This window comes from Oncorhynchus clarkii, chromosome 20, assembly GCF_045791955.1.
Source record: "Oncorhynchus clarkii lewisi isolate Uvic-CL-2024 chromosome 20, UVic_Ocla_1.0, whole genome shotgun sequence".
In the NCBI taxonomy this organism is placed as follows: domain Eukaryota; kingdom Metazoa; phylum Chordata; class Actinopteri; order Salmoniformes; family Salmonidae; genus Oncorhynchus; species Oncorhynchus clarkii.
Window position 1 is genome coordinate 63568682 of NC_092166.1, and position 27414 is coordinate 63596095.

General features: G+C 44.4%; 1 protein-coding gene across 2 annotated transcripts in view; it reads right to left on the minus strand.

The window, feature by feature from the left end:
- Positions 1–674: 674 nt before the first annotated feature.
- Positions 675–27414, minus strand: part of LOC139376694 (histone acetyltransferase p300-like) — a 49809-nt gene continuing 23069 nt past the window's right edge. The window contains exons 12-29 of one of the 2 annotated variants that reach the window (XM_071119556.1): positions 18932–19014; positions 18513–18680; positions 17027–17488; positions 16278–16707; positions 15983–16101; positions 15619–15858; positions 14781–14869; positions 13852–13932; positions 13199–13255; positions 13021–13098; positions 12842–12909; positions 12581–12731; positions 11194–11340; positions 10791–11070; positions 10363–10557; positions 9986–10147; positions 7639–7920; positions 675–6214 (exon numbers count right to left, since the gene is read on the minus strand). In XM_071119556.1, the coding sequence (XP_070975657.1) occupies positions 2858–6214; positions 7639–7920; positions 9986–10147; positions 10363–10557; positions 10791–11070; positions 11194–11340; positions 12581–12731; positions 12842–12909; positions 13021–13098; positions 13199–13255; positions 13852–13932; positions 14781–14869; positions 15619–15858; positions 15983–16101; positions 16278–16707; positions 17027–17488; positions 18513–18680; positions 18932–19014 (6449 nt within the window). In that variant the 3' untranslated portion in view covers positions 675–2857. The remainder of the gene's footprint in view (positions 6215–7638; positions 7921–9985; positions 10148–10362; positions 10558–10790; positions 11071–11193; positions 11341–12580; positions 12732–12841; positions 12910–13020; positions 13099–13198; positions 13256–13851; positions 13933–14780; positions 14870–15618; positions 15859–15982; positions 16102–16277; positions 16708–17026; positions 17489–18512; positions 18681–18931; positions 19015–27414) is intronic. The other variant, XM_071119557.1, reaches the window with a different exon arrangement.

The following is a 27414-nucleotide window of genomic DNA, read 5'->3' on the forward strand; positions in this document are numbered from 1 at the left end:
TGAACTGTAAGGAAATCATACATTTAAATAAACTCATTAGTCCCTAATCTATGAATTTTACACGCCCTAATAGGGCCACACAATGGGGAGCCAGGCCTGGCAAATCAAAATGAGTTTTTCCCCACAAAATGGCTTTACTACAGAAATAAATACTTCCCAGCAGGTGAAGAAGCTGGATGTGGAGGTCCTGGGCTGGCGTGGTTACACATGGTCTGCGGTTGGACGTACTGCAAAAACAACAAAGGCGGTTTATGGTAGGGAAATGAACATTCAATTACCTGGCAACACCTCTGCTGGGCATTCCGGCGTGCCAATTGCACGCTCCCTCAACTTGAGACATCTGTGGCATTGTATTGGGACAACTGCACATTTTAGTGGCCTATTATTGTCCGCAGCACAAGGTGTCATGATCATGCTGTTTAATCAGCTTCTTGGTATGCCACACCTGTTAGGTGGATGGATTATCTTGACAAAGGGGAAAATGCTCACAAGGAAGTAAACAAATTTGTGATCTTATTTCAGCTCATGGGACCAGCGCTTTACATGTTGCATTTATTTTTGTTCAGTGTATTATTGGCTATCATGGGCGAGATAGATGTGTTATCTGTCCAACCAATTTCACCATGGGATGGAAATGTAGCTAGTGAAATAAAAGCCATTTCAACATACAGCTATTTTTCCAATGGTACAAACATACTTTATTGTACAATTAAATTGGCAAAAAAAAAACCAAAATAACTTAAATAAGAAATTAATGAAAATGGAGCAACAGTTATTTATTTTTTGCTTCCTCTCAGCAAGCACCAAAGTATTTTAACAGAAAAGTGGTCAAAGATTCCATTTGAACACTAAACACAGTCTTAATTCCAGTTTCTTTAGGCAGAAAAAAAAGCAAAACAAAAGTTGTTCAGTTGCCATGGTTTGTACAGTGATTCAGTATGTATACAAGTGTACATTTCATCAAAATGGCATGATATACTCAAACAGCCCCAAAGAGGGCTATGAATGACCGCAGTGTCATTTTACATCACCATTACATCTTCAATACAAAAAAAGTTTAATCTATTAATTCCTGTAGCTTCAAGTTTTATTTTCAAAAAATAAAATTAAATAATATCTATATATAAAATACAAGCTTTCCTTGTTTTTTTATAAAATAAGTCTCAAGATATATTGCCACTTGTTTTTCCCCCTCCCCCAAATCTCTACCTTTAGAGAAAAATAAGTGAACTTGTGAAATCTTGTGTAATTCTTTAATATGAGGCAAAATGAATTCATTTTCTGACCACAGTAATAAGCCTTCTCACGTTTTGTGCATGTGTTCATGTGAATGTGTTGGTGTTCACAGCAATCAAGATGTTATGTTGCAATATCCCCAGTTAAAAAAAAATATATATACACAAAGGCTCATTGGTGCTCATGACCTACACCCCATACTGTACCTTTCAGAAATCAATACTTTTACATAGTTTGGGAGACCAGGTTGCTAGGAAACCAAATCAAGAAAATCAGCAGTAGATAAAGAGTCTCTGCTCATCATAGGTCTGAAAGTCTGTACAGCGCAAATGTGTGATTTTCATTTTATTACAAACAGTATTTCATTAAGTCCAGTTTTTGTACAGTAATAACATTAAATTAAACCCAACGTTCAGGGCAAAAGAAGAGGGGCTTGTGACTAGGATGAGAGGGGAAGAAGAGGGGCTTGTGACTAGGATGAGAGGGGAAGGGTAGCATCGTTGACAAAAGTTAAAAGTTCCTAGGAAAGCCCGCCACACCTTCCCCATATCCCCTTCAAGTTTCAGTTCATGAGGGTATATACACACTACATGGAGCCATCCATCAATCCTCCAAATCAGCTGGCAACATCAGTAGTAAGTTTCTCATCCATCGTCCTGTTTGTAAGTGTAGGGTTAAAGGGGAGTGTAGGACAGGGTTACCCAAACTCTGTCCTGGGCCCCCACCGGGTGCACATTTTGGCTTTTGCCCTAGCACGTCAGTTGCTTCAAATAATCAAAGCTTGATGATGAGTTGGTTATTTGAATCAGCCGTTTAGTGCTAGGGCAAAAACCAAAACATGCACCCGGGAGGGGGGAAACCCTGGCGTAGAAGATCTGGGCGTCCAACGACCCGAGATGCTCACAGACAATCCTAGAGGGAGATCAGCCACCCCCTGCTCATCTCCCCAGCAATAATGTTTCGGTTTCACTTGGATCCCTAACAAAATCAGAAAAAAATACACTTGCCCTTCTTTCAACCCTCTCGGTTTTTGGACAGTCATTAACAAAAATATATTCTTCTATTTGAATTGTAGCAGTACATCTGCCCCCCCCCCCCCCCCAAAAAAAAAGATATGACATTTGTTTGTAGATCCAGCAAAAAAAATATTGATAATTATAATAAAAAAACACTTCTCTGCAAAACAGATACAATCATGACTGGTTTTATGGAGGAAAACCGAACGATAGAAAGGTCCATTGTATTAACTCACCTCAATTGTCCACCACATTTAAAATCTTAAAAATATTTGTAAAAAAGGCAAAATTCTCAGTCCCCAAAAATATTACTTGTGTCATATACTAAGGAAGAAATCTCTACTGTCCAGAAACCCCTTACACATTCTGTACACAATTGGCAAAAATATATAGATATATATTAACAGCAATAACTTACCATTCGTTCAATTTATTCATTTATTGACTTGTAGATTTAACGTTGCATCTCCCATAGGAAGTTGAGTTCTTTTCATTTATACATCAGAAAAATATTAAATAAAAATAACTTCAAAAACTGCCATCCCCCTTCCAGCCAGAACCATGAGGACAGTTCTTCAGAGCACTGAGACAGATGTAGTAGTAGGCTACATCATGTCTAAACTGTTGTGGTTGTTTGTCCCCAGGTCCTGGTGGTTATTACCCAACATGTCTGACTGCCCTGGGCCATGCAAGCCTCCCATCCCACTTATCTGGGACATCATAGCACTCGGGTCTGAACCAAACGTACCCGGGTCCCCAGAGTTAGCCTGCTGCTGCTGTTGCTGTGACAATTGTTGTGGGTTTTGGGGGGCCACCATGCCAGGGTGGTGCTGGGAGAGATGACCCGGGTGCGGAGAGCCTGTCTGTGTCTGGGGGGAGATGCGGTGAGGGGAGGGCTGGGGCTGCATGCGTGGCGAGGGGCTGGAGTGAGGCGGCTGGGACTGTGGCCGAGGGGAGGGCTGAGGGGAACGCACCTGGTTACTGAGGGACTGACCGCCCAGAGCCTGGCCCTGGAGGTGGGTGTGTGGGGACTGGGCCATCTGCTGCTGGGGGCTCATAGGACTGCCGTGCTGGGCAGGCGAGCCCCCTCCTAGGTGCTGCTGCTGGAGTAGTCTCTGGTGGAGGGCCTGCTGGAGCATGGCATGGGAAGACTGGGGCTGACCACCTTGGCCTTGCTGGGGACCCTGCTGCCCCTGTTGGAGCTGCCCAGGCCCCCCACCCCCATCCTGCTGTTGCTGTTGTTGCTGCTGCTGCTGTTGCATCTGGTGCTGTAGCCTCTGTTGCAGGGCTGTGGCTACCTGCTGGGACATCGTTCCAGGGTAGCCCTGTCCTTGTTGGCCCTGCCCTGGACCCGGCTGGAGCCCCTGGGGACCTCCCCCACCCTGCTGCGGCCCTCCCCCGCCACCAGGCTGGGTCTGGCCAGGTTGACCAGGCTGGCCCTGATGCATGAAGCCCTGCTGGCCCTGACCCTGCTGCTGTTGTTGGGGGGGCTGGGGCTGCTGGAACTGACCATTGTTACTCATCTGTTGCTGCTGCTGCTGCTGTTGGAGGTGCCTTCTCATCAGAATCTCTCTGAACTGGGGAGTCATGTTGGACATGGGGGTGCCTTGGCCTGGCATACCGCCTTGTTGTTGTTGTTGTAGTGCTGCCATTTGCTGCTGTTGCTGCAGACTCCCAGGCAGGAGGGGGCGCTGCTGCTGCTGTTGTTGCTGCTGTTGCTGCTGTTGTTGCTGCTGTTGTTGTTGTTGCTGCTGCTGCTGCTGTTGTTGCTGCTGCTGCTGCTGCTGCTGTTGCTGCTGTTGTTGCTGCTGCTGCTGTTGCTGCTGTTGTTGTTGCTGCTGCTGCTGTTGCTGCTGTTGTTGCTGCTGCTGTTGCTGCTGCTGCTGCTGCTGTTGTTGCTGCTGCTGCTGTAACTGCTGTAGCTGAGCCATAGTGGACATATTTACTCCTCCGCCTGCCTGGCCCATGTTCATCCCTGGCTGGGCTACTCCGGGGTTTACGTTCACCTGCTGACCATCCATGACCACCTGGTTACCCCCAGGGCCCATTCCTGCCCCACCAGGGGCCCCCTGGAACCGCACACCTCCGGGCCCCCCTCCTCCCGGGGCCCCCGGCACCCCTGGACCTCCCTGGTATCGGGCAGCTCGCTGCTTGATGAAGGCAGCCATGAGGAGGGGGTTGGAGCGGAGGATATTGAGGACCTGTTGATGCTGGCCGGGGGAGCTGGGGGAACGGAGGGTACGAAGGAGGTCCTGTAGAGCTGCCTGGGGGAGGTTCCCTGTTCCCACCATCGCCGCTGCCGCCCCGGCCACGCCCCCTGGACCTCCCATCAGCCCCATTAACCCCCCTTGCCCTGCCTGCTGTTGCTGCTGACCTTGCTGTTGTTGCTGGACGAGCTGCCGCTGCTGCTGTTGCTGGGCGAGCTGTTGTTGTTGCTGCGGTGTCAGGTGACCCATCTGTCCCATCATGCCTTGCCTCTGCTGTGGTGCCATCCCACCTGGGCCGCTCCACTGCTGTTGGTTAGGATTCTGTAGTTGGGCTTGCTGCTGGAGCTGAACCTGGGGAGAGAGCTGCGACTGGGGGCCGCCTTGCTGCTGCATGCCTCCTTGCTGCTGCATGCCTCCTTGCTGCTGCATGCCTCCTTGCTGCTGCATGCCTCCTTGCTGCTGCATGCCTCCTTGCTGCTGCATGCCTCCTTGCTGCTGCATGCCTCCTTGCCCCACCACCATCCCCTGCTGCTCCATATGAGTCCTCCCTGCCACACCCTGGCCCTGGGGAGCCATCCCCTGGGGCCCTGCAATGCCTGCTCCTGAGTGGGCCATGCCTTGCATCTGGGTCTGGGGGTTCTGGTGGTGGGGGTGAGGGGGCATCATGCCTCCACCCTGGGCCGCCTGCTGCCTTTGGAGGATCTGTGCTTGAGCCTGGGCCATCTGACGCTGTGTCTCTGCCACACGCTGAATCTTCAACGCTATCTCCACCGCTGCCGGAGGAGGCCCCTGCTGCTGCCCCTGGGGCATGGAGCCCTGGCCGGGGTTTGCCTGCTGCTGTGGAGGTGTGGCTGGGCCCAGACCGGGTTTACCCAGGGACTGGTGGAGGGGCGAGGCACCTGGAGGTCTGGGGGTGTAAGGGGGAAGACCTCCTGGGTGCTTCATCTGCTGGACATTTGGAGACTGGCCCTGCTGCTGCTGCTGTTGGAGCTGTTGTTGGACCATCTGTTGCTGCTGAGGAGAGTTCATCATTACCCCGCCACTATGCTGCATCTGCTGCTGGAACTGGTGGTGCATGTGGTGCTGCTGGGAAATGCCGCCCTGCTGCTGTAACTGCTGCTGTTGCCCTGGGGGGCCCTGACCCATCCCCTGCTGGGGTCCGAGGGGCATGTTCCCCTGAGTGGGGGTCTGAGGCGTGGGGGGCTGCGTGCCCACGGACATGGGGGTACTGGGCCCTGTAGTGCCGTTGTTTCCCGGGGACGGTAGCCCACCGTTGCCCCCCGGTCCCGGAGGTGGCTGACCCACCCTCTGCATGCTGGCCATCCTCCTCCGCAGCATCTGGGCCTGCTGGAGACGGTGCTGGAGCTGCTGCTGCCTCAGCTTGTGCTTGATGTTCAGACAGAACGGTACAGGACACTTGTTCTCCTGGCAGTGCTTGGCATGGTAGCAGCACAGGGCGATGAGCTGCTTGCAGATGGGGCAGCCGCCGTTGGTCTTGCGCTTGCAACCTTTGGTGTGCTGTACCACACGCTTCATCTTCTGGCAGGACGGCAGGCTGCAGTTGGCGTTGCGACACTGGCAGGCGTGGACCAGAGACTGGATGCAGCGCTGGATGCTGAGGCGGCGCGAGTCTCCAGGGTTGGCGATGGACGAAGCGGCCGAGTTGTTGCTCTCGTCATCCAGGCCCAGACCCAGCTTCTCCATCTTGTGAATGTGCCCCTTAGAGTTGTAGCAGGTGATGCACAGGTCATAGTCCTGGGACAGAGAGAGGAGAAAGTAGCATATAGGTGTTGGTTACACCACACTTTACTTAACATCCCCTTATTAGAATTACCCTAAAACAAATCTTAGTTTGACTTTTCAGCCAGTTCCTCTTCTTTTCCCTCCTAGCCCACTCTATACCCATCCAACCCCATCCAATCCCCTTCCCCAGGGCTAGATGAAACATTTATCCATTTTGCTCAATAACAATATCTTCTTTTTATAAACAGGTACTGTATCATAAGTGTAAACGTCTTTCCTACCTAACGCAGTCTCTTCTGTGAGCTGCTCCACGCTACAACCAGTTGTGAGCTGCGCGCTCTTGCTGCCTGACAGTTGATATTTTGCTCAAACTAAGCTGTGTACGGCGAGTGTAATAATTTATCTACATAACGAACTGACAGCTTTGGGAATTCATCTCCCCCCCCCCCCCCCCCCCCCCCCCATCAATTACATAGCCTAGATTGAAAATAGCATTATCACAACATTGTTTTCACGGGCCCAGTGAATGGTTTTCACTGACGTGGATGAATGAATGGCCCAGAGGGATAACGAAACCTCCCAGGGCCAGCGGGCAGCCCTGAAATGAGTAGATGGGAGAGGCAGGACTTGCAGTGTGTCGAATGTCTCAAATAGTCCTATTTTAGCGTTCGGCAACGCAGATGCTCGTTGACGAAAGCGAGCAGTTTGGATGCAATAATTGAATAACGTACTCGTTACTATGCAACTCTCCCGCACACAGTGAGGCAAGTTTGCTTTCCCTGTAAGCTACATACTACACCACCTGAGGAGGTGGGAACTCAATTACTTTCATGTCCTTAAAAAAAAAAAAAAAAAAAAAAAAAAAAAAAACTTTCCATCTGTATGCCTAGACCTACTTGATGTGTTCAATGTGAATGGCATGCTACGCTACACAGGTGCATCGTCTCAAAACCATATTAGCCTCGCGCCACGCTGCTATGTAAAGTGGTGCCATTTGCTCAATATTGAGAAATAAATGTTACTCACAAAAAGCTTACACTCTCCTCTCTCTAACAATTAAACAGTAGTTGCGTTAAAAACGTGTTTTCCCGCAATTGCAATGTATATGCTTGTGCTTATCAGTACACAGTTCTCCCTCTTCCTCATGCACACATGGGAAAAGGGGGAGTGAGATCGGGCAGCAAAACAGGGATAGGGCGCTTTCATTGCAAGGAATCAGGATAATGCACAGTACTGTTGACCAAACAGTGGTTTTAGTAACCCCCTAAAAAAGTACAAGCAGGAACATTGTGTAGCCTAATCATTGAAAATTACAGACAAACAAAATTGTGTCGTAAGAGGAAGGCAATGTTGGTGTTTAATTTTCTGTTTATCGTCCCAGCTCTACCCTTCCTCTCCTCTTCCTCCACCCCTCTAACCTGAACCCTAACCCTCACCTCGCAGACGGTGCAGTGGTAGCGTGTCTCCACATGGCCCTTGCACTCATTGCAGGTGTAAACGAAGCGGTCCTGGCTCTGGTTGTGGAGCTCCACCAGCATGCACATGGAGCTCCACTTGGACCTGCGCAGCGAGCTGAACTCCAGGTGTTTGTCGCGGGCCAGGGTGAGAAAGGCGTCGCGCCCGTCCATCAGGTCGCAGGCCATTAGGCCGTCGGGGTCCGTGATGGGGCCCAGCGTGTTGGACATAGGCGCCGCTATCAGACGGATCACAAAGAATACCTGGCGAGGAGAGAGCAGAACAGAGTTAATGGAGAAGACATTTAGACCGGTTTTATTTTGTTGTCTGTCAAGGGTCATTTTAACTTGATTGTACAATAGAGGGCACTATATGTTGGGGTCATGGGTCACATATACAGTTGAAGTCGGATGTTTACATACACCTTAGCCAACTACATTTAAACTCAGTTTTTCATAATTCCTGACATTTAATCGTAGTAAAATTGCCTCGTCTTAGGTCAGTAAGGGTCACCACTTTATTTTAAGAATGTGAAATGTCAGAATAATAGTAGAGAGAATGGTTGATTTCATCTTTTATTTCTTTCATCACATTCCCAGTGGGTCAGAAGTTTACAGGCTTCCCACAATAAGTTGGGTGAATTTTGGCCCGTTCCTCCTGACAGAGCTGGTGTAACTGAGTCAGGTTTGTAGGCCTCCTTGCTCGCACACGCTTTTTCAGTTCTGCCCACAAATTTTCTATAGGACTGAGGTCAGGGCTTTGTGATGGCCTCTCCAATACCTTGACTTTGTTGTCCCTTAGCCATTTTGCCACAAGTTTGGAAGTATGCTTGGGGTCATTGTCCATTTGGAAGACCCATCTGCGACCAAGCTTTAACTTCCTGACTGATGTCTTGAGATGTGGATATTTTGAAGCAACATAATTTTCCTGCCTCATGACGCCATTTATTTTGTGAAGTGCACCAGTCCCTCCTGCAGCAAAGCACCCCTACCACATTATGCTGCCAACCCGTGCTTCACGGTTGGGATGTTGTTCTTCGGCTTGCAAGCCTCCCCCTTTTTCCTCCAAACATAATGATGGTCATTATGGCCAAACATTTCTATTTTTGTTTAATCAGACCAAAGGACATTTCTCCAAAAAGTACGATCTTTGTCCCCGTGTGCAGTTGCAAACCATAGTCTGGCTTTTTGGCTGTTTTGGAGCAGTGGCTTCTTCCTTGCTGAACGGCCTTTCAGGTTATGTTGAAATAGGCCTTGTTTTACTGTGGATATAGATACTTTTGTACCCGTTTCTTCCAGCATCTTCACAAGGTCCTTTGCTGAGGTTCTGGGATGGATTTGCACCAAAGTACATTAATCTCCAGGACAGAACACGTCTCCTTCCTGAGCGGTATGACGGCTGCGTGGTCCCATAGTGTTTATACTTGCGTACTATTGTTTGTACAGATGAACATGGCGTTTGGAAATTGCTCCCAAGGATGAACCAGACTTGTGGAGGTCTACAATTTTTTTTCTGAGGTCTTGGCTGATTTCTTCTGATTTTCCCATGATGTCAAGCAAAGAGGCACTGAGTTTGAAGGTAGTCCATTAAATACATCCACAGGTACACCCCCAATTGACTCAAATGATGTCAATTAGCCTATCAGAAGCTTCTAAAGCCATGACAATTTTCTAGAATTTTCCAAGCTGTTTAAAGGCACAGTCAACTTTGCGTATGTAAACTTCTGACCCACTGGAATTGTGATACAGTGAATTATAAGTGAAATAATCTGTCTGTAAACAAAAAATTACTTGTGTAATGCACAAAGTAGATGTCCTAATCGACTTGCCAAAACTATAGTTTGTTAACAAGAAATTTGTGGAGTGGTTGAAAAACGAGTTTTAATGACTCCAACCTAAGTGTATGTAAACTTCCGACTTCAACTGTATATAGATAGCACATGAAAGGTTAGCACAGGTGAGAGAGGGCATACAGGTCTTACCATATCACAGAACATGCTCATAGATTTCACCTCTACGCCTTTTCTATGCAAATATTTGTATTGGAACTAAACCATTTATCTTTTGTATGCTCAATAAATGGGAACTTCACCCGAAAAGAGTTAATGTTTGGAAAACAATTTCGTCTCTCTCCTGTGCCATTAGCTTTTTATAGGAAATCGCCACTACAACGGTCTTAGTGGAAAGTGTTTAGGTTGTGAAAGTGACTCGTTCAGATCTTAAACCTGATTCTCACCAATTTACTCCAAGCGAGGCTGATTTATTACATAATGTTCGCAACTTAGGTTCAGAAATACAATAAAAACACGCAACAGTCACTCCCTCCTACCTCTTTGTGCTTCTCCATGCTGGCGTAGAGTTTCTGAGAGAGGTCATTGGACACGTTGGGCAAGCCTGGCTTCTTCTTATTGGCTCGGCTCATGCTGCTCTTATTCTTAGAAGTCTTCTTGGTGTTCTTCTTCTTGGCGTTCTTGCTGTCGCCCTTCGTGGCCTGGAGGTGAATTACACACACCACAGTAGTAACCATTTTTTTAATTTTTTTTTTTTACAACCAATGTAGAAATGCAATTCATACAAAAATCTTTTCAACATTTTGTATTAAGTGAAACATAAAAACAGAATCAAATTATCACACTGATTGAAAGAGATCAAATGAAATCACATCAAAACAAACCCAAAGATCCATATGAACACACTGCAATGTACCTTGTGGTAAATGTCCATCCCACTTACATCTATGCTCTCGTTGGAAGTGCTGTTTTCCTCTCTCTTCCTCTCCTCCTCCTCCTGCTCCAGCTCCTTGATGCTCTCCTCCAGCACGTTGGGCCAGAAGTCCCCCTCAAAGTACGGCAGCTCCTTGGCACTTGTCAGACGGTCCTCCGTGGCCTGCTTGAAGATGTCCTGAGCGAGGGACAGAAATATATTAAACCCAGATTTAACACTCCACTCGTCTTGCTTTATTTAACAAATGAGTAACACCACTTCAAGTTGTCACAACATGAACGGTGATAAAATGGTGCTTCTCAGAGGCCAATCCATGACTGTCCTTGTGTGCTCAACCCTCCACTTGCCGAAGAAGACAATTTAATAAAATTCTAACTTTGACCCCGCAAGGACCCCTCAAGCCTCTTTACCTTGAAGTCATGCACAATACGCTCTGCCACAGCCTTGTCCAGCATCTTCCTATACCACTCCTGAAGCCTCTTGGGCTTGGGGATCTTCTGGTCCATAGGGTGACAGTGGAAGATGTAGTCGTCCCCTTCACTAGGTGGGCACGCCCAGATGTGACCCGTCGTGTACCCCAGCTTCTTGACATACTCCAGATAGCCAATGAGAATCTCATGGTAGACGCCCGTCCTCAGAGAACGAGGCTGGAAGAAGTGAACACTGTCCAGGTACGAGATGTACACGCGTCTGGGGAGAGATGGAGAGAGAGAGAGAGGGCGGGAGAGAGCAAGGATGAGGTCCAGTCCTTAACATTAACATAAAACTGCTCCCCACGGAGTTGAGAAAATGTACCCTTCCAATAACTATCACCTCTGATTGGGAGGAGGGCAGTCCGAGCCGTACTCCTGTACATGCATGCCAAAGAAGCAGACATCAGCTCCATCGATGTCCTCAAACGCAAACAGGGCTTTCGTTCTGTATGGGAATGACTCACACATCTCCCCAGTGTCCACAAACCTGGAGAGAGACAAGAGACGTCTGATGCTAGAATGACAGCATGCATGCATACTAACAGGTTTGGTAGGTTACTTTCTAAATGTAATCCGTTAGTTTCTAGTTACAGTACCTATGCATAATTATCAGTAACGTAACTTTTGGGTTACCCAAACTCAGTAATGTAATTGATTACTTTCACTTACTTTTCAATTACTTTCCCCTTAAGAGGCATTAGAAGACAAAAAGGATCCATCAAACGCATTTGGTGTGTCATCATAGTGGTCTCTAACTTGTGGTCAGACTTGCTCAGGTGAAACTTAAGTCCAATGCAACTGTTCTCAATATTAAATCATTTCTAGGTAACAATTAAGTACCAAAATGTACTTCTTAGAAAGAGCAATTACTCAAGCAAGAATTTAGCTAGGACTGTCAGAGTGGTCCGAGTTGGGAGGGGAAAACTGAAAACTAGATATTGGCAGAGAGGTTTGGAACTCTTTCTTATTGCTCTATTAACCAATTTACCACCTGGTGATGTCACCAGGCAGGCCAAAACGCCATCCCACCACAAAAGGCTGACATTTCAGGCTCTTTTCAAAACAACTCTTATACAAAAAGGCTATTTATAATTTTACAATTTGACCTTATTATTCAAATCTCATAGTGTGGAAATATTAAAAAAACACAAGAAAATCAAATTTTTGACTGCACTGGACATTTAAATGTGCACCTTTTTTCCAATGCTAAATTGAATGTCATTGTTTTCTCAAAGGTGACATAACGTATTTTTTTCCACAAACATCCTTTCTGAATTTAAAAGTAATCCAAGAAGTAGAAATCTAGTTTTTCCAAAAGTATCCAAAGTGACTACAATATTTTTGATTGGTAACGTAACTAACTACAGTTAGTTTTGGTAATCAGATTACATGTAATCAGTTACTCCCAAACCCTGCATACCAATATATTTATATATTCACCATCTTTCATCATTCAGAGTTACTGCTTCTCCATCTACCATGCTCTGGTCTCAAACTCTTTCTACCTTGCAATTCTGAAACGGAAAAAAAACCCTCTCAAATTCTGAGATTGAAAAAAGGTGATCCAATCCTCTCAGATTTACAGTGCCTAGGGGTAGCGTCTAGGGGTTGATTTGGGATTCAACAAATTACTAAATTAACCCCACTCGTTCTGCCTCTTCTCCCTTTCTCCTGTTCTACTTCAGGGAAACACGCTCACTATTCCCCCAGTGGTGCCTGTCCCTTACCTGGACTTCATGCCTGGTTTGACCTCCACCACCTTGTCTGAGACGTGGACCACTCGGATGGTGACGTCACCCGACTCAGGGTGGCTCTGACGCTTCAGGTAGTCATTCACTCTAGTCTCCAAATAACAGCCCAGCTTAGTGTGGGGCAACCCTGGAGAGAGGGAGATAAGCTAGGTAAAGGAGGGAGGAACTACCTCAAATGGAGACGGGTAAGTAATATTTAGGGTTAAAAAGAAGGGAAAAAAGGACATCGGTACTTACTTTTGGCAGCATACTTGTTCTCTCTCCGCGTCTTATTCAACTTCTTTAAGCAGCCATCACAATTAAAACTGGTGGGTGAAAAAGTTAATTAGCGTCAGTAGAGATGCCAGAACCTTCTAATAAGACTAACTGCTTCCTCTCTTCTGGTTACAGGGAACAAGGCATGCAGACAGACTTACCCTAACGGCCAGATAGTGTCGTTGTGCAGGACACAGATCTGGTGCATCTTACGTCCGCAGTCCATACATTCCACAAGTCTGCAGAGAGGAACGAGAGGAGAGAAATAAATCAGACTGCTTACGTCGCCACAACTAAATGTAATTACTCAACATGATACACTTCCAATGGTGGACTTACAATTCAGGATCCAGTGTGTCATTCTTCTTCTTCTCAAACTGATCTTTACCAATGGAACTGAAATTAGAAAGAAGAAATGTAACACACATACCGCAACAATAGCAACCAGGCCACCCCCAGTTAAAATGCCTCATGAAACATTTTCTTTTGAAAGGGTAAGGTGGATGAACCACAGTCTAACCAACCAATAAAATACAGCTTCATAAACTCCAAATGACAATCAAGGTGAAAGCATTGGATTCTCTGGCAGGGCTCTCATCCAACATTTCATATAAAGTTTAAGACTTATTTGGCCTGATTTTCAAATATGCAGTGTTTTCATCCCAATTTTGATTTACTGAAGAGGTGCTGCAGAACAGATGTAGGCCAATAGAGGAAAACCACAGTCTACGAGAGGTGAGACAAACAATAACTGCGACAGTAGAGATGTACAATAAAACCAAATGAACTACTGTAGGAGAGAGAATACCACAGACATGTAAGGAAGACATTCACAATAACCGCAAATGGAGGTACTTTAAAGCTGATATGAGGGAGAAGCTTGGCATATGAGGAGTCAAATAAAAGCCTATAGATAAAAGTATAGAATAAAGTTTACGTTAAACCAAAAGAAAAGTTGAGGGAAGGCTAGTGGATGGTAACGTTCTACTCACGTCGGAGGCTGGGAGGGGTCGTCTCCCAGGGACACGTTGTCCCCCTGGATTTCGTTGAAGCACTTCTCACAGAAGTGGTACCTGCCAGCAAGAAGCCCAAATTTTGGTGAACTACACCGTTCCCCAACAGCACAGCCAATCACAGAGAAGGCACGGAGAGGCAGCCACCAATCAAGGCATGACAGGGTGGGAGCAAGCACGCAGGCACACAGGAGACAGGACGAGCGCAGAGCAGGCAGGGCAGGTGTCGTCGTCAGAACAGCCAATCATGATTCAGGATGGAAGGAAAAGGGGGAGGGATAGATGGGGTTTGGAGGCGCATGATTGGACCAGACAAAAGCAAGCCAATGCAGATGTCACAAGCATTGACGACACAGGGAAAGGGCAGAAAGGGTTGGATGGAGGAATGATTTGAATGGTGAGGAGAGAACAAGACAACATCCAGGACAACAGAGCAGAAGGCCAAGGCAAAGCACAGATTAGCGTTTTGGGCAGGAGAAGATGAGCAAAACCATCACAGCTACATATACAGCAGTGACAGAATCAACTGGAGGGGAAGCCTGGGTCAATGCAGATACTGAACAGATGAACAGCGACACAGACAATTGTTCTATTATAGAGTTCATTTTAAAGTGGGTCCTTTCTTATCTATGTACATATTCGTACCTGATCACAGCCTACAGCTTTTGTTAGAAATTGAAGTTTGAAGAAATGTCCAGAAAGGCAGTAAAAAATGACCGACTTAAAATGTAATTGCGTTAAGCACATGGATATTAAAATGGGGAAAAACGTGGCAAACCATTTACTCCCAGAGAAACACAAAATTCAACATACAGTCATTATGACATTTATCACCGTGTGTATGGGTGTGTGTGTGTGTGTGTGTGTGTGTGTGTGAGAGAGACACACACACTCGGCTCCCTCTCTACCTGTTCTGGTAGCTGAAGTAGGCAGCGTCCCGGGGAATAGTGCACAGCTGCTTCCCATAGCAGCACAACGTCTGGGGAGAGAACTCCAACTGAAGGGAGGGAAAAAAAAATGCAGGAAAGAGAGAAAGTTAGATGATAAATCAACACTTCTTTAATCCCCAAATCCCCAAGTTATTTGTATAGCGCTTTTCAATACAGGTAACAATGTGATTCAAGTAAAATAACAACGGTACTAACAAAGACAGGGGGAAGGACAATGAACAAAGATTATGAATTAAAAATCATACAATAAAGCATCTTTATGTTCAGTAGTGCCAGGAGTTGTTCCGGACCATCCAACCAGGGAAAACTCTGGGCCCAATTCATGATTATGACACACCAATAGACACAAAAGGACAAAGACGATCACTGTATCAGTATCTAGAGCTTCTTCACCAGCCAAAAACAATCCGTTTTCATGGAGGCTATTTGGTTAGGCCAAAGGAATGTGCCAGCCCTGGGTCACATGGCCCTTCAGGCTCATAGTACATGACAACAGCTGTCCAGCCTTATGGTCCTTCTGAGGGGCTTAACCCTGACATCCACACCACTTCTCTCATTTTCATAAAAAGGAGTCACTCCGGTCATCCCTGTGGACCGCTTAGCAAAGTCATAAATAGCTGCAAGTTTATGTTCAATATTAAGTGTTGAAATGTAATATGGCGATGTTATGCCAACGCTGAAATTAACCACCCCTCGTTTTGGATGTGAAACTAGCAATGCAATAACCACATCTAGCTAGTTATATGTCACACACACACAGCTGAATACCAACCGGACACACACACACCCATCTCACCTTCCTGCCGCAGCAGTAGCCCAGGCTGACCATGACAGGGTCTATCTCAGCCTCGAACACCTCGGCCAGCTTGGAGCAGTACTTGTAGACGCGGGACGTCTTGCGGTTGTACAGCCAGGCGTTGTTCAACATGACCCAGATGTCATCCACGTACTGCCAGGGTTCCTGGTACTGGCCAGTGTCCAGCTTACGCTTTATAGTGGACAGGTCCATGGGGGTCTTCACTATGTCAAAGTAGTCCTGGAGAGGGGTATGGTCAAGTCAAGTTTCCTTTATTATTTGACAAGTGGGAAATTTGTGTGTAAAAAGTACATATCTTTTTAATTAAAACCAGACTAAAACGGTGTAAATATACAGTACATACAGGTATGCCCAGTAGATGAGGGTCCACAGGCTGTCTGAAGGGCAGAGACTCTGGGTCCTGGCGATACAGAGACTCCAGGGTAGGCATCAAGGCCTGGCGCAGCTCCTCTGGCTTGAAGACTGAGATAGGTGGGAGGAGAAGAGGGGAAGGGGTAGAGAGGTTAGGGTTGAAGTTGGATTCAGAAACCGACTATAACTCCGCAAGAACATAACCACAGATAGTGTATAGAGACGTATAACTTGTACATAGTATATATGCCGTCACAGAATCATCAACAGAATAAAGCAGTCCTTACTCTTCTTCTTGCTCTGGGCACCAGACGGAATACCAGGGGAATCTGATCCCTTCTCCTCCTCTTTCGGCTCCTTCTTCACCTCCGGTTTCCTGTCTTCCATCTTCACCTTTTCCTCACTCTTAACCCCCGACGATGACAACGTTTCCATGGGAACACCTTTGCCCCCTTGGCCTCCACACTCCTCTTTCTTCACCCCCTCCATTTTGATGGGTTTGTTCTCCGTCTTGATGTTGGATAGCTTCCCCCCCTTGGAGCAGCCTTCCTCCCAGTCGTCCTCCTCGTCCTGCTGCTGCTTGACCTCCGCCTTTGGGTCCACGGAGGCCGAGGCGTCCGACTGGGAGGCCTGCTGGGAGGCCGTGTCCACACTGCTGACTGACGCTGGGGTCAGAGCCTGACAGTCCTGGGACTGGAAGCCACCCTTCTGGGACATCTGTGAGGAGGGATTGAGAGAGAGCAAAAGCTAAAAGTTAGAAAAAGATTGATACTACAAGAGAATGCAACAACAACCCCCATGGGTGTTACAGTGAAGGAGAGAGTCAGGCGAGAGGTCAGAGGAAATTCCTAAATAATTGTTTAGTACATTGACCATTAACTGTTCCATTTTGCAGCTGTATGTATCATGGTGGAGTCAATGTTGTGATCACTTCTGTAAACCAATGTCCTATTTATACCATGTGTTGAAAATGGACGATTATAGCAGTATGTTTTTTTTTCTAAATGATCGAATAAATCAAGTCAATTAATCTCACCGGAGTGCGAGGCGTGCGAGGGAGCTGGGCTCCATGGGGGTTGGGTGTTGTGGAGGGGTGACCAGGGTGAGATGGCGTGGTGGCCCCTGCTCCCATTCCCTGCTGCATGGGCTTATTGGAGCCTGGCCCCTGGCTGCCGGGCCCTAGCTGCTGCTGGGGGCCTGGGGGGGGCAGCTGGGGCGGGTTAGGGGTGTGGGGCTGGGGGGTCTGTGAGCCTGCTAGCCTGGGTGGTGTTTGGTGGGGTGTAGGGGTGATGCTGCGGGCGGGGGAGGGCGAGCTCTGGCGCATGGCCGAGAGGTGGGTTATTGAGTTGGGCTGCTGGGGGTTGTTGGACGAGGGGCCTCCACCCACACTCTGGGGACCCATGGGCCCCACCGAGGGGACACCGCTACCCCCTCCGACCGAACCGGGCCCGGCTAGAGGGCTGTTGGCGGGGAGAGGGGAAGGAATGGGCATTGGAGTCTGTAGGGAGAGAGAGGGAAACGGAGAGAACAGATGAGGCATTTAGCATTCATACATTATTCATAAACATATACCATGTTCAACAGGGACATCCTCCAATAAACCTCTACATGAGGACACACTAGTGTAGGCAGGAGGGTTTGACTGGTGCATATACAGATGTGTGGGAACGTATTAGTGATTACATTTAGTTAGTTTAGTTAATATGATTCAATTACAAACTATGGTTGCAACTTCCGAAGTTCACCAGTAAACTACAGGAATTTGAAACTTTCCATAAGTATTTATAACGTAAAATATATAAAATCATAAATTAAGACGATTGTAATATAAATAAAAAATGACAAAGCTGTAAAACATCCTATATAGAACCAGTTGGTACAGTTGGTACACCAATACAGTTGGTGTTACGAAATGAGGATTTCAGCATGAAATATCCTTTATATTGTTTGTTTACACACATTTGACCCTGTCAATATGTGTTGTAAATGTTTTGAAACCAAATTGGTGGCAGTTGTGAAAAAAAGTTAATAGTTGGAAGAGTTGCAGAGTTCATTGGAAAGTATGTCATTGTTGATAACATCCTTTCATTAATAAATCATTTCTGGGTAACAAATAAATACCTTAATGTGATTTTTAATTGAAAACAATGGTCAAATAAATTAAAATAGCTTAGCAAAGAGCAATTTCTCAAGCAAGAATTTAGCTAGGAGTGTCTGGAATAGGTAAACTGAAAACTAGCCCTTCTAGAGCTCTTACACTAAAAGGGCATTATAATTTTCACAATATCACAGTAGTATTCCAAACGGAGTGTGGAAATAATTTTATTTAAAAAAAAAATTAAATCCCATTGGACTGGGCAATTACAAAAATGACAAAACTCAAGCAACTTTAGTAAACTTTGGGTAGTTTATAACCCTAATTAAAACAAATAGCATTGAAGCCCTCGTATGGTCAAGCACCAATACTTTTTGCGTACCCAATCTGTCCATCGACATAGACCACATACTTCCACTTCTCTCACCTGTGCCATGCCTCCCTGGTTGCCTTGCTGGTTCATACCAGGCTGTGCCATGCCGGGCTGCCCCGTGCCGAGGCCTGGTCCTGGGCTGGAGCCTGGGAACTGTCCCTGGGGAAGGTACTGGTTCTGGCCCACGTTGGGCTGGCCCATCCTGGGGTTCCCCATGCCCATCTGCAGGAGACAACAGACATGGTTTAGAATAGAACTTATATTAGTCCTTTGACACTTTGGATACTAGGGATTACACTGTATGTGGCATCAATGTATACATTAGTGCTATGACATATGGTTCCTCTTGCAATGGAATAGGTCTATAAGATCTATTGAAGACTCAAACTTTTATATTTGGGTATAATGGTTTATTTTCAAAAGAAAAGCTTATGCACATTAAGTGCATGTAAAGCCTTGATGAGCACTCTGACCTGGTTGATGGGTGTGAGGGGGAGAGGAGGGGTGGACCTCTGGCCCATAGACTGCATCCCCATCTGGTTGAACTGGTTCATACCTGAAGAAAAACAGCCGTGAGGAGCATACAGAGAACACCGCTAGTGTAGCAATTAGGGATATGCATATTTCCCTTTGAGGCTACATGGGATATGATACGTTTTAGTTTGAAACGAGTCGGTGAGATTCGGTTTGATTAGAGAACGAGTCAATGCACTCACATGTTGCATAAACACATTAATTTTTCATTCCAAATTAAAATCTGCTGATGATTTAGCTCATGAGCTGGTCCTCAAAGCTGGATCGGTCTACACTGACTTCTGTGTGAATCAGGGTTCCCCAACTGGCAAGCCCGATGGTTTCATTTGGGCTCCCAAGTTGAGCAATTAGTTTTGTTTTTATTGTTGGACATAAGATTGTAAAAAACAGGAAATCAGCTCCAAGTGATTTTAATGTTGGAAATCTGTTCCCCAGTATTCCCACACATGGAGACGTGATCGTATACAAATGTATGCAAGGTTTGAAATTATTATGTTTCAGTCAAATAATATATCTGTTTAGGCTTCTTGCAGTCCACAAATGACTTGTTATTATGTTCCAGCCCCCCGACCATCCTCTCAAGAAATTGGCCCGTGGCTGAATGCAGTCGGTCTAAATGGTGTATGTACTTTTGATTGGGGAAGCAGCAAACTGTTTCACTGTGGGGACAACGTCGGCGATGCATTTCCTGATGAAGCCGGCAACGGAGGGGATTAGCTCGTCGATGCCATCGGCAGAGTCGCAGAACATATTCCAGTCAGCGCTAACAAAGCAGTCCTGCAGCATAGCCTCCACTTCGATGGAGCATTTCTCTACAGAGCGCATCATGGGTACTTCCTGTTAAAGCATCGGTTTGTAAACAGGAAGCAGGAGTATAGAACCATGAACTGATTTGCCCAAGAGGGGACAAGGGAGGGCCTTGTATGCTTGCTTGTGGGTTGAGTAATAGTGGCCTAGGGCGTCATCACCCCTAGTGGCGAAGGAGACGTGTTGATAGAAGTTGGGCATCACATGTCTAAAGCCTTGTTCACACTGCAGGCCCTAATGTTTTGTTTTGTTTTTCAAATCCGTTTTGAAATACTGACAGTCCAAAAGAGAAAATTACAAGTGACCAAATCGGATGTGTGTTCAGACAGCAGTCATTTGCTAACATGGCTACAATAAGCAACAAGCAACAAGAAATGCCAAATAAATCATTTGACCCTTCAGACAAGTCACATGGCTAGGAAACAGACTTGTATCGACTTTAAACCACCTACCACAATTAGATTCCATGTTTCTAAAATTGGACATATGAGTTATTTCAAAATGGTCAATGTGAACAAGGCTTTAGTGACACGGAATCAAAATCACTGGCAACAAGAAAAGCAGCCTCCGGGTGCATGGTTTCTTTGCTCCTTTATAGCCTCATACAGTACCAATGAGCATTTCTTGTAGTGGATAACTGTTTGGAACGGTTTCCAAGTTAATAATAAATTAATTTTCCCCTATGTGAATACAATAAGAAACTGGGAACATAGATACATTCAATATAATTCATGAGTGGAATCAAAACCTCTGTTTAAACCCTTTCTCATGCTTGGAGTCTTCACAGATTTGGCATAAATCATGTGACAAAACACGTTCCTATACTGCTGTTTGTAATATCATATACTAAGCATTTAACAATTGAATTACACTTCGACCTTGATCCTGTGAAATGCCTAGATATTTGTCACTCTTTTTGTATGGATACCACTTAACATTTCATATCTCCCCATGTTACGGTGTAAAAACAGTTTATTGGCACACGTATCTAAAACAACGTATGTGAATGCAAAAATGCTTCAAACAGAAAAGGGTACATTTTATGATTACATTTTTTAAAAGTTTAAAAATCCCTACCACCATTAACGGGGTTTTTCAATAATTACGCATAAGTGATTTGATGTGCATTTGATGTCTAGCTGTTTAGTTACGCGGGGACACTATCAAGCAACATCAGGATTTTCTGAATGACAGTCAAGTCATAAAGAGCTTGTGTGATACTGCATGCGATTTAACAGCCAGGTGCAGCAATTAATGGTGATCTCGAGGATCGACAGAACATTGACGTCTATGTTGTTACAGCGGTCAAGATAATTAGCCTACTTTGTGGACGACAAATCAAAATTCCTGAAGTAAGATTAGTGTACATTTTGATCGTTTGTTATCCGAGTTTATACAGAGCATTTGAGAATGTGAACTTGTTTTGTTTAACAGGAATTGAACATTTTTAAATGGCTTGTTTTTCATTTTCGCATATAAACCCAAAAAACGTGATATTTCAATGTTCAAATGTGGGTGGGGTTAATTGCCTGGTCAAGCGCATAGCCAACACTTCCCGTCCTTTCAAAGTAGAAGGGCACCCTTCTAGCTCCCTTCTATAGATCTGTTAATTAATAACTGCCTTACCGTGCATTGATAAGGTATGTTTTCTGCATAAGATAGTGTGTATTGACTTATTAATGAACTGTTAGTACCTTAAATGGTTAACTGACTGATATCCTATCCATCCACTGTTAATCGTATTAAATTTGGGGTGGCAGGTAGCCTAGTGGTTCGAGCGTTGGGCCAGTAACCGAAAGGTTGCTAGATCGAATCCCCGAGCTGACAAGGTAAAAATCTGTCGTTCTGCCCCTGAACAAGGCAGTTAACCCACTGTTCCTAGGCCGTCATTGTAAATAAGAATGTTCTTAAATGACTTGGATAGTTAAATAAAATTTATATTTTTTAAAATGCTATACAGCCAAAACCAGCATCTATTGCTAGACTAGAGACTTGCCCTAGTCAGTGGTTGCACATATAACTAGCTGGAACGAAGCAAGGTGTGTACAACAAACATGTATAATTAAACAAAAATTAAAACAAAATATCTATTTACAACAGGTCTCCAGCTACTCAGAACCGTCACATCAGTCTGATAGGGTGTAGTGGGTGTGTCCAGCTTACACCTGTGCAAATCTGTGTGTATAGCAATAGAATTAAACATCCAACGAATGCCTTAACTGTGGAGGTGTAGGTCCACCACACTCCGAAGGGTTGTAGAGTCCAGAAACAACCCATAGACACTTGTGGAGATCTGAGAAAATTGGACAGGTGTAACCAATATCACAAAAATTCCACCAAGCCTATCAGAGGGTAGCTCTCACTATGTTACCACCCATCAATCCCTCTCAGATCTCAACAAGTGTCTATACTCTGGGCTGTAGGGACTAGGGGCTGCTTCTTGACAGGCCATGGGAATTATGGTAGCTCAGTCGGTCATAGGAATGGGATTGAGAAATCGAGTACTTGAACGGTCGATGTTTAACATCTTTCTCAAATACTGTAAAACTGTTTGTAAGAAATTGCCGTAAGTCTACATTAACTTGCTTTGACACTAGTGTTCCATTTTGGCATTTGAGGGACACAAAAAAAAATATATGAATGTACCAAGCATCACACTTCTGCTCCCCAAATTCCCTTTTCCCTGTCTCATGCAATTGAGTTACGACTGCTCCCGCCACACAGTGTGCGCCTAAATAAATAAATGCCTATAAAAAACGTATAGAACAGATGGGATACACAAGCTATAGTCCTTGCCAAATGACAACAGTTTAATCACAAATTCTAAATTGACTGGTTGACTGAAGTAGGGAAATGTGGGTGTTGCAACAATGAGCTGTAGTTTTGGAATAATTGCGTCATTATCCGCTTAGGCTACTTACCACAGCCAGTCAAAATTGGCTAGATCATAAATATTCATACATGTATTGCTTTTTGGTCTTAAGGTTAACAGTGTGGTTAGGGTTAGGTTTAAAATCAGACAGGGTTTATGACTCTGTGGCAACTAACGTTAGTGACAACTTTACGAACTGCTAGTGGTATTTAGAATTGGTTAGCCTAGGCTATTACCCCCCTAAACATACAGGTTCCACTGAAAATATACAATAACATGTCTTTGTAAAACAAAGTATTTATCAGAATCATTAAGCTTAGGCCGACTCGCAAAACAGATATCCCCATGCAGTGTTCAATGCAGAATTGCTAATCCATACAGAAAGTTTATTACTCAGGTTCCTTCAATTAAATCTGTATATCAAAAAGACAGATTTGGGTTTGTAACCCTGAAAAGTGTTTTTCAACTTGCCAAATTGAGCCACGTTTCAAATAATCACTAAGAATAACTGTTCCAGATGAGATGCAAATCACTTCGCACTATTATGTCCTATTTCATTTATTATATCCTGGGGTTGTTTTTTTTACTATAAAAAAAGGTGTCTGGACTGTGATAAAGGAAATAATTGTCTGCTAAATTAACAAAACAAGGCTATGCCATTGCACAACCACAGGCTTCTACAAGCAAGCCCCACACTGCTGAGGTTACTACTTTTTTAAAGCTTATAAAATATAAGCCAGCTAATAAGTTTCAATACATTTTGACTGAATATATACTGGGGGCAGCAGGTTGCTGCATTGAATCCCCGAGCTAACAAGGTAAAAATATGTTGTTCTGCCCCTGAACCCACTGTTCCTAGGACATCATTGTAAATAAGAATTTGTTCTTAACTGACTTTCCTAGTTAAATTGATTAGAGAGGCAATTTAGCAATTAGGATAGGTTATCTGTAATGGTTGATAAATTAGGCATTGTTACACAGTTGCCATAAAGAAATGCAGTTTTTACCCAGTGCCGCCTTTGGTCAAATGCCCATCCCGTGTCAGAAATTTGCTGTCAAATACTTGCTTCCTATGTCCTTGGGATTGCATTTCTTTAATTGAAAATAAGAATTTGTTCTTAACTGACTTATCTAGATAAATAAAAAGGTAAAATACAATTTGTTGCATCCTCGTCTCCTTCTCAAAACCCATTGCATGAGAAGGTCAGAGGTCCCCCCCCCTTTTAATCTAGGCGGCGAGAGGACATGAGAAATGAAGGAAACGCAATAGAGATTCTCCTCGTTTCATCCATTCCTCAACTCCCGCTCAAAGCATATTGGGCTCCAACGCACTTTAAAGGAGAAGCAAGGAGTAGAGGAAACAATAAATGTGATGTCTAGTTCACACACACAAAGCTTGAAGTGTACTGATGAATGATTTCATTATTGTTCATGTTTTGACGGAACCCAATGTATTATAATTATTGTAAGAAATTATTTTATGAACTATTAAAAAAAAGCTGCTGATGATCTTTTTCATTCTTCTGGAAGGTTTAGCCTGGCTATAAATGATAGAGAAGTTGACTAAAGCAAACAGACCCAACTACTAGGCATAACAAAAAAAATTACACGTATATGTTTTGTTGTTGCTAGGCGTTATGGTCTCATTGTGCCCATCTAAACTCTTATTCCTGTAACTATACATGTGAAACTGCAAGAAAATCACATTTAAACGTACAGCACCAGTAAAAGGTTGACGCCTACTCATTCAAGGGTTTTTATTTATATTTACTATTTTTGACATTGTGGAATAATAGTGAAGACATAAAAACTATGAAACATAGAATCATGTAGTAACCAAAAAAAGTAAACATTCAAATAGATTTTATATTTGAGATTCTTCAAAGTAGCCACCCTTTGACTTGATGACAGCTTTGCACACTCTTGGCATTCTCTCAACCAGCTTCACCTGGAATGATTTTCCAACAGTCTTGAAGGAGTTACCACATATGCTACGCACTTGTTGGCTGCTTTTCCTTCACTCTGCGGTCCAACTCATCCCAAACCATCTCAATTGGGTTGAGGTCGGGTGATTGTGGAGGCCAGGTCATCTGATGCAGCATTCCATCACTCTCCTTCTTGGTCAAATAGCCCTTCACACCCTGGAGGTATGTTGGGTTATTGTCCTGTTGAAAAACAAAATGATAGTCCCACTAAGCGCAAACCAGATGGGATGGTGTATCACTGCAGAATGCTGTGGTAGCCATGCTGGTTAAGTGTGCATTGAATTCTAAATAAATCACAGACAGTGTCTCCAGCAAAGCACCCCTACACCATCAAACCACCTCCTCCATGCTCTACGGTGGGAACCACACATGCGGAGATCTGTTCACCTACTCTGCGTATCGGACACGCAGGTTAGAACCAAAAATCTCTCATTTGGACTCATCTGACCAAAGGACAGATTTCCACCAGTTTCCACCATGTACATTGCTCATGTTTCTTGGCCCAAGCAAGTCTCTTCTTCTTATTGGTGTCCTTTAACTTCTTTGGGGTAGGATTTTCACATTCGGATGAAAAGCGTGCCCAGAGTAAACTTCCTGCTACTCAGGCCCAGAAGCTAATATATGCATATTATTAGTAGTATTGGATAGAAAACACTCTGAAGTTTCTAAAAATGTTTGAATGAGGTCTGAGTAAAACAGAACTCATTTGGCAGGTGAAAACCTGAGAAAAAAAATCCAACCAGGAAGTTGGAAATCTGAGGTTTGTAGGTTTGAGTCTTAGCCTATCCAATATATAGTGTCTGTGGGGTCATATTGCACTTCCTAAGGCTTCCACTAGATGTCAACAGTCTTTAGAACCTTGTTTCAGGCTTCTACTGTTAAGTGGGGGAGAATGAGAGCTGATTGAGTCATGGGTCTGCCAGAAGGCCATGTGCTCAGTCCGCGAGCGTTAGCTCTGTTCCTAAAGACAAAGGAATTCTCCAGTTGAAACATTATTGAAGATTTATGATAAAAACATCCTGAAGATTGATTATGTACATCGTTTGACATGTTTCTACAAACTGAAATATAACTTTTTTGACTTTGTCTGGACCTAGTGCCTGCGCATTTGGACTACTGTACTAAATGCGAACAAAAAGGAGATATTTGGACATAAATTTAGGAATTTAATCGAACAAAACTATCATTTATTGTAGAATTGGGATTCCTGGGAGTGCATTCTGATGAAGATCAAAGGTAAGTGAATATTTATAATGATATTTCTGACTTTTGTTGACTCCATAACATGGCGGGTATCTGTATTGCTTGTTTTGGTCTCTGAGCACTGTACTCAGATTATTCCATGGTGTGCTTTTTCTGTAAAGATTTTTTTTGAAATCTGACACAGCGGTTGCATTACGAAGAAGTATATCTTTAATTCCATGCATAACAGTTGTATTTTCATCAACATTTATGATGAGTAGTTCTGTAAATTGAAGTGGCTCTCTGCACTTTCACCGGATGTTTTGGAGGCAAAACATAACACGCCAAAGTAAACAGATGTTTGGATATAAATATTCACTTTATCGAACAAACAATTATGTATTGTGTAACATGAAGTCCTATGAGTGCCATCTGATGAAGATCAAAGGTTAGTGATTAATTTTCTCTCCATTTCTGCTTTTTGTGACTCCTCTCTTTGGCTGGAAAAATGGCTGTTTTTTTGTGACTATGTACTGACCTAACATAATCGCATGGTATGCTTTTGTCGTAAAGCCTTTTTGAAAATCGGACAATGTGGTGGGATTAACAAGTTTCTTTAAAATGGTGTATAATACATGCATGTTTGAGGAATTTTAATTATGAAATTTGTTTGAATTTGGCGCCCTGCACTTTCACTGGATGTTGGTCAGGTGGGACGTTACAGGTGGGACGTTAGCGGTATCTTTGCAGCAATTCGACCATGAAGGCCTGATTCACGCAGTCTCTCTGAACAGTTGATATTGAGATGTGTCTGTTACTTGAACTCTGAAGCATTTATTTTGGGCTGCATTTTCTAATGCTGGTAACTAATGACTCTGCAACAGAACTTTTTTACTTAAACCTTTAACTAAGCAAGTCAGTTAAAAACAAATTCTTATTGACAATGACGGCCTACCCCAGACGACGCTGGGACAATTGTGCGCCACCCTATGGAACTCCCAATCACGGCCGGAAGGGATACAGCCTGGATTCTGAACAGGGACTGTAGTGACACCTCTTGCACTGAGATACAGTGCCTTAGACCACTGCGCCACTCGGGAGCCCTGGGTCATCTTTTCTGTGGCGGTCCTCATGAGAGCAAGTGTCATCATAGCGCTTGATGGTTTTTGCCACTGCACTTATACTTTTTCAAAGTTCTTGAAATTTCTCATGTCCTAAAGTAATGGACTGTCGTTTCTCTTTGCTTATTTGAGCTGTTCTTGCCATAATATGGACTTGGTCTTTTACCAAACAGGGCGATCTTCTGTATACCACCCCTACCTTGTCACTACACATCCGATTGGCTCAAATGCATTAACCTGTTAAGGTATAGGGGGCAGCATTTTCACTTTTGGATAAATAGCGTGCCCAATTTCAATTTACTGCTACTCATGCCAGGAATATAAGATATGCATATTATTCATAGATTTGGATAGAAAACACTCTGAAGTTTCTAAAACTGTTTGAATCATGTCTGTGAGTAACATAACTTATGTAGCAGGCAAAACCCAGAGGACTAACTGTTCAGAATGTTTTT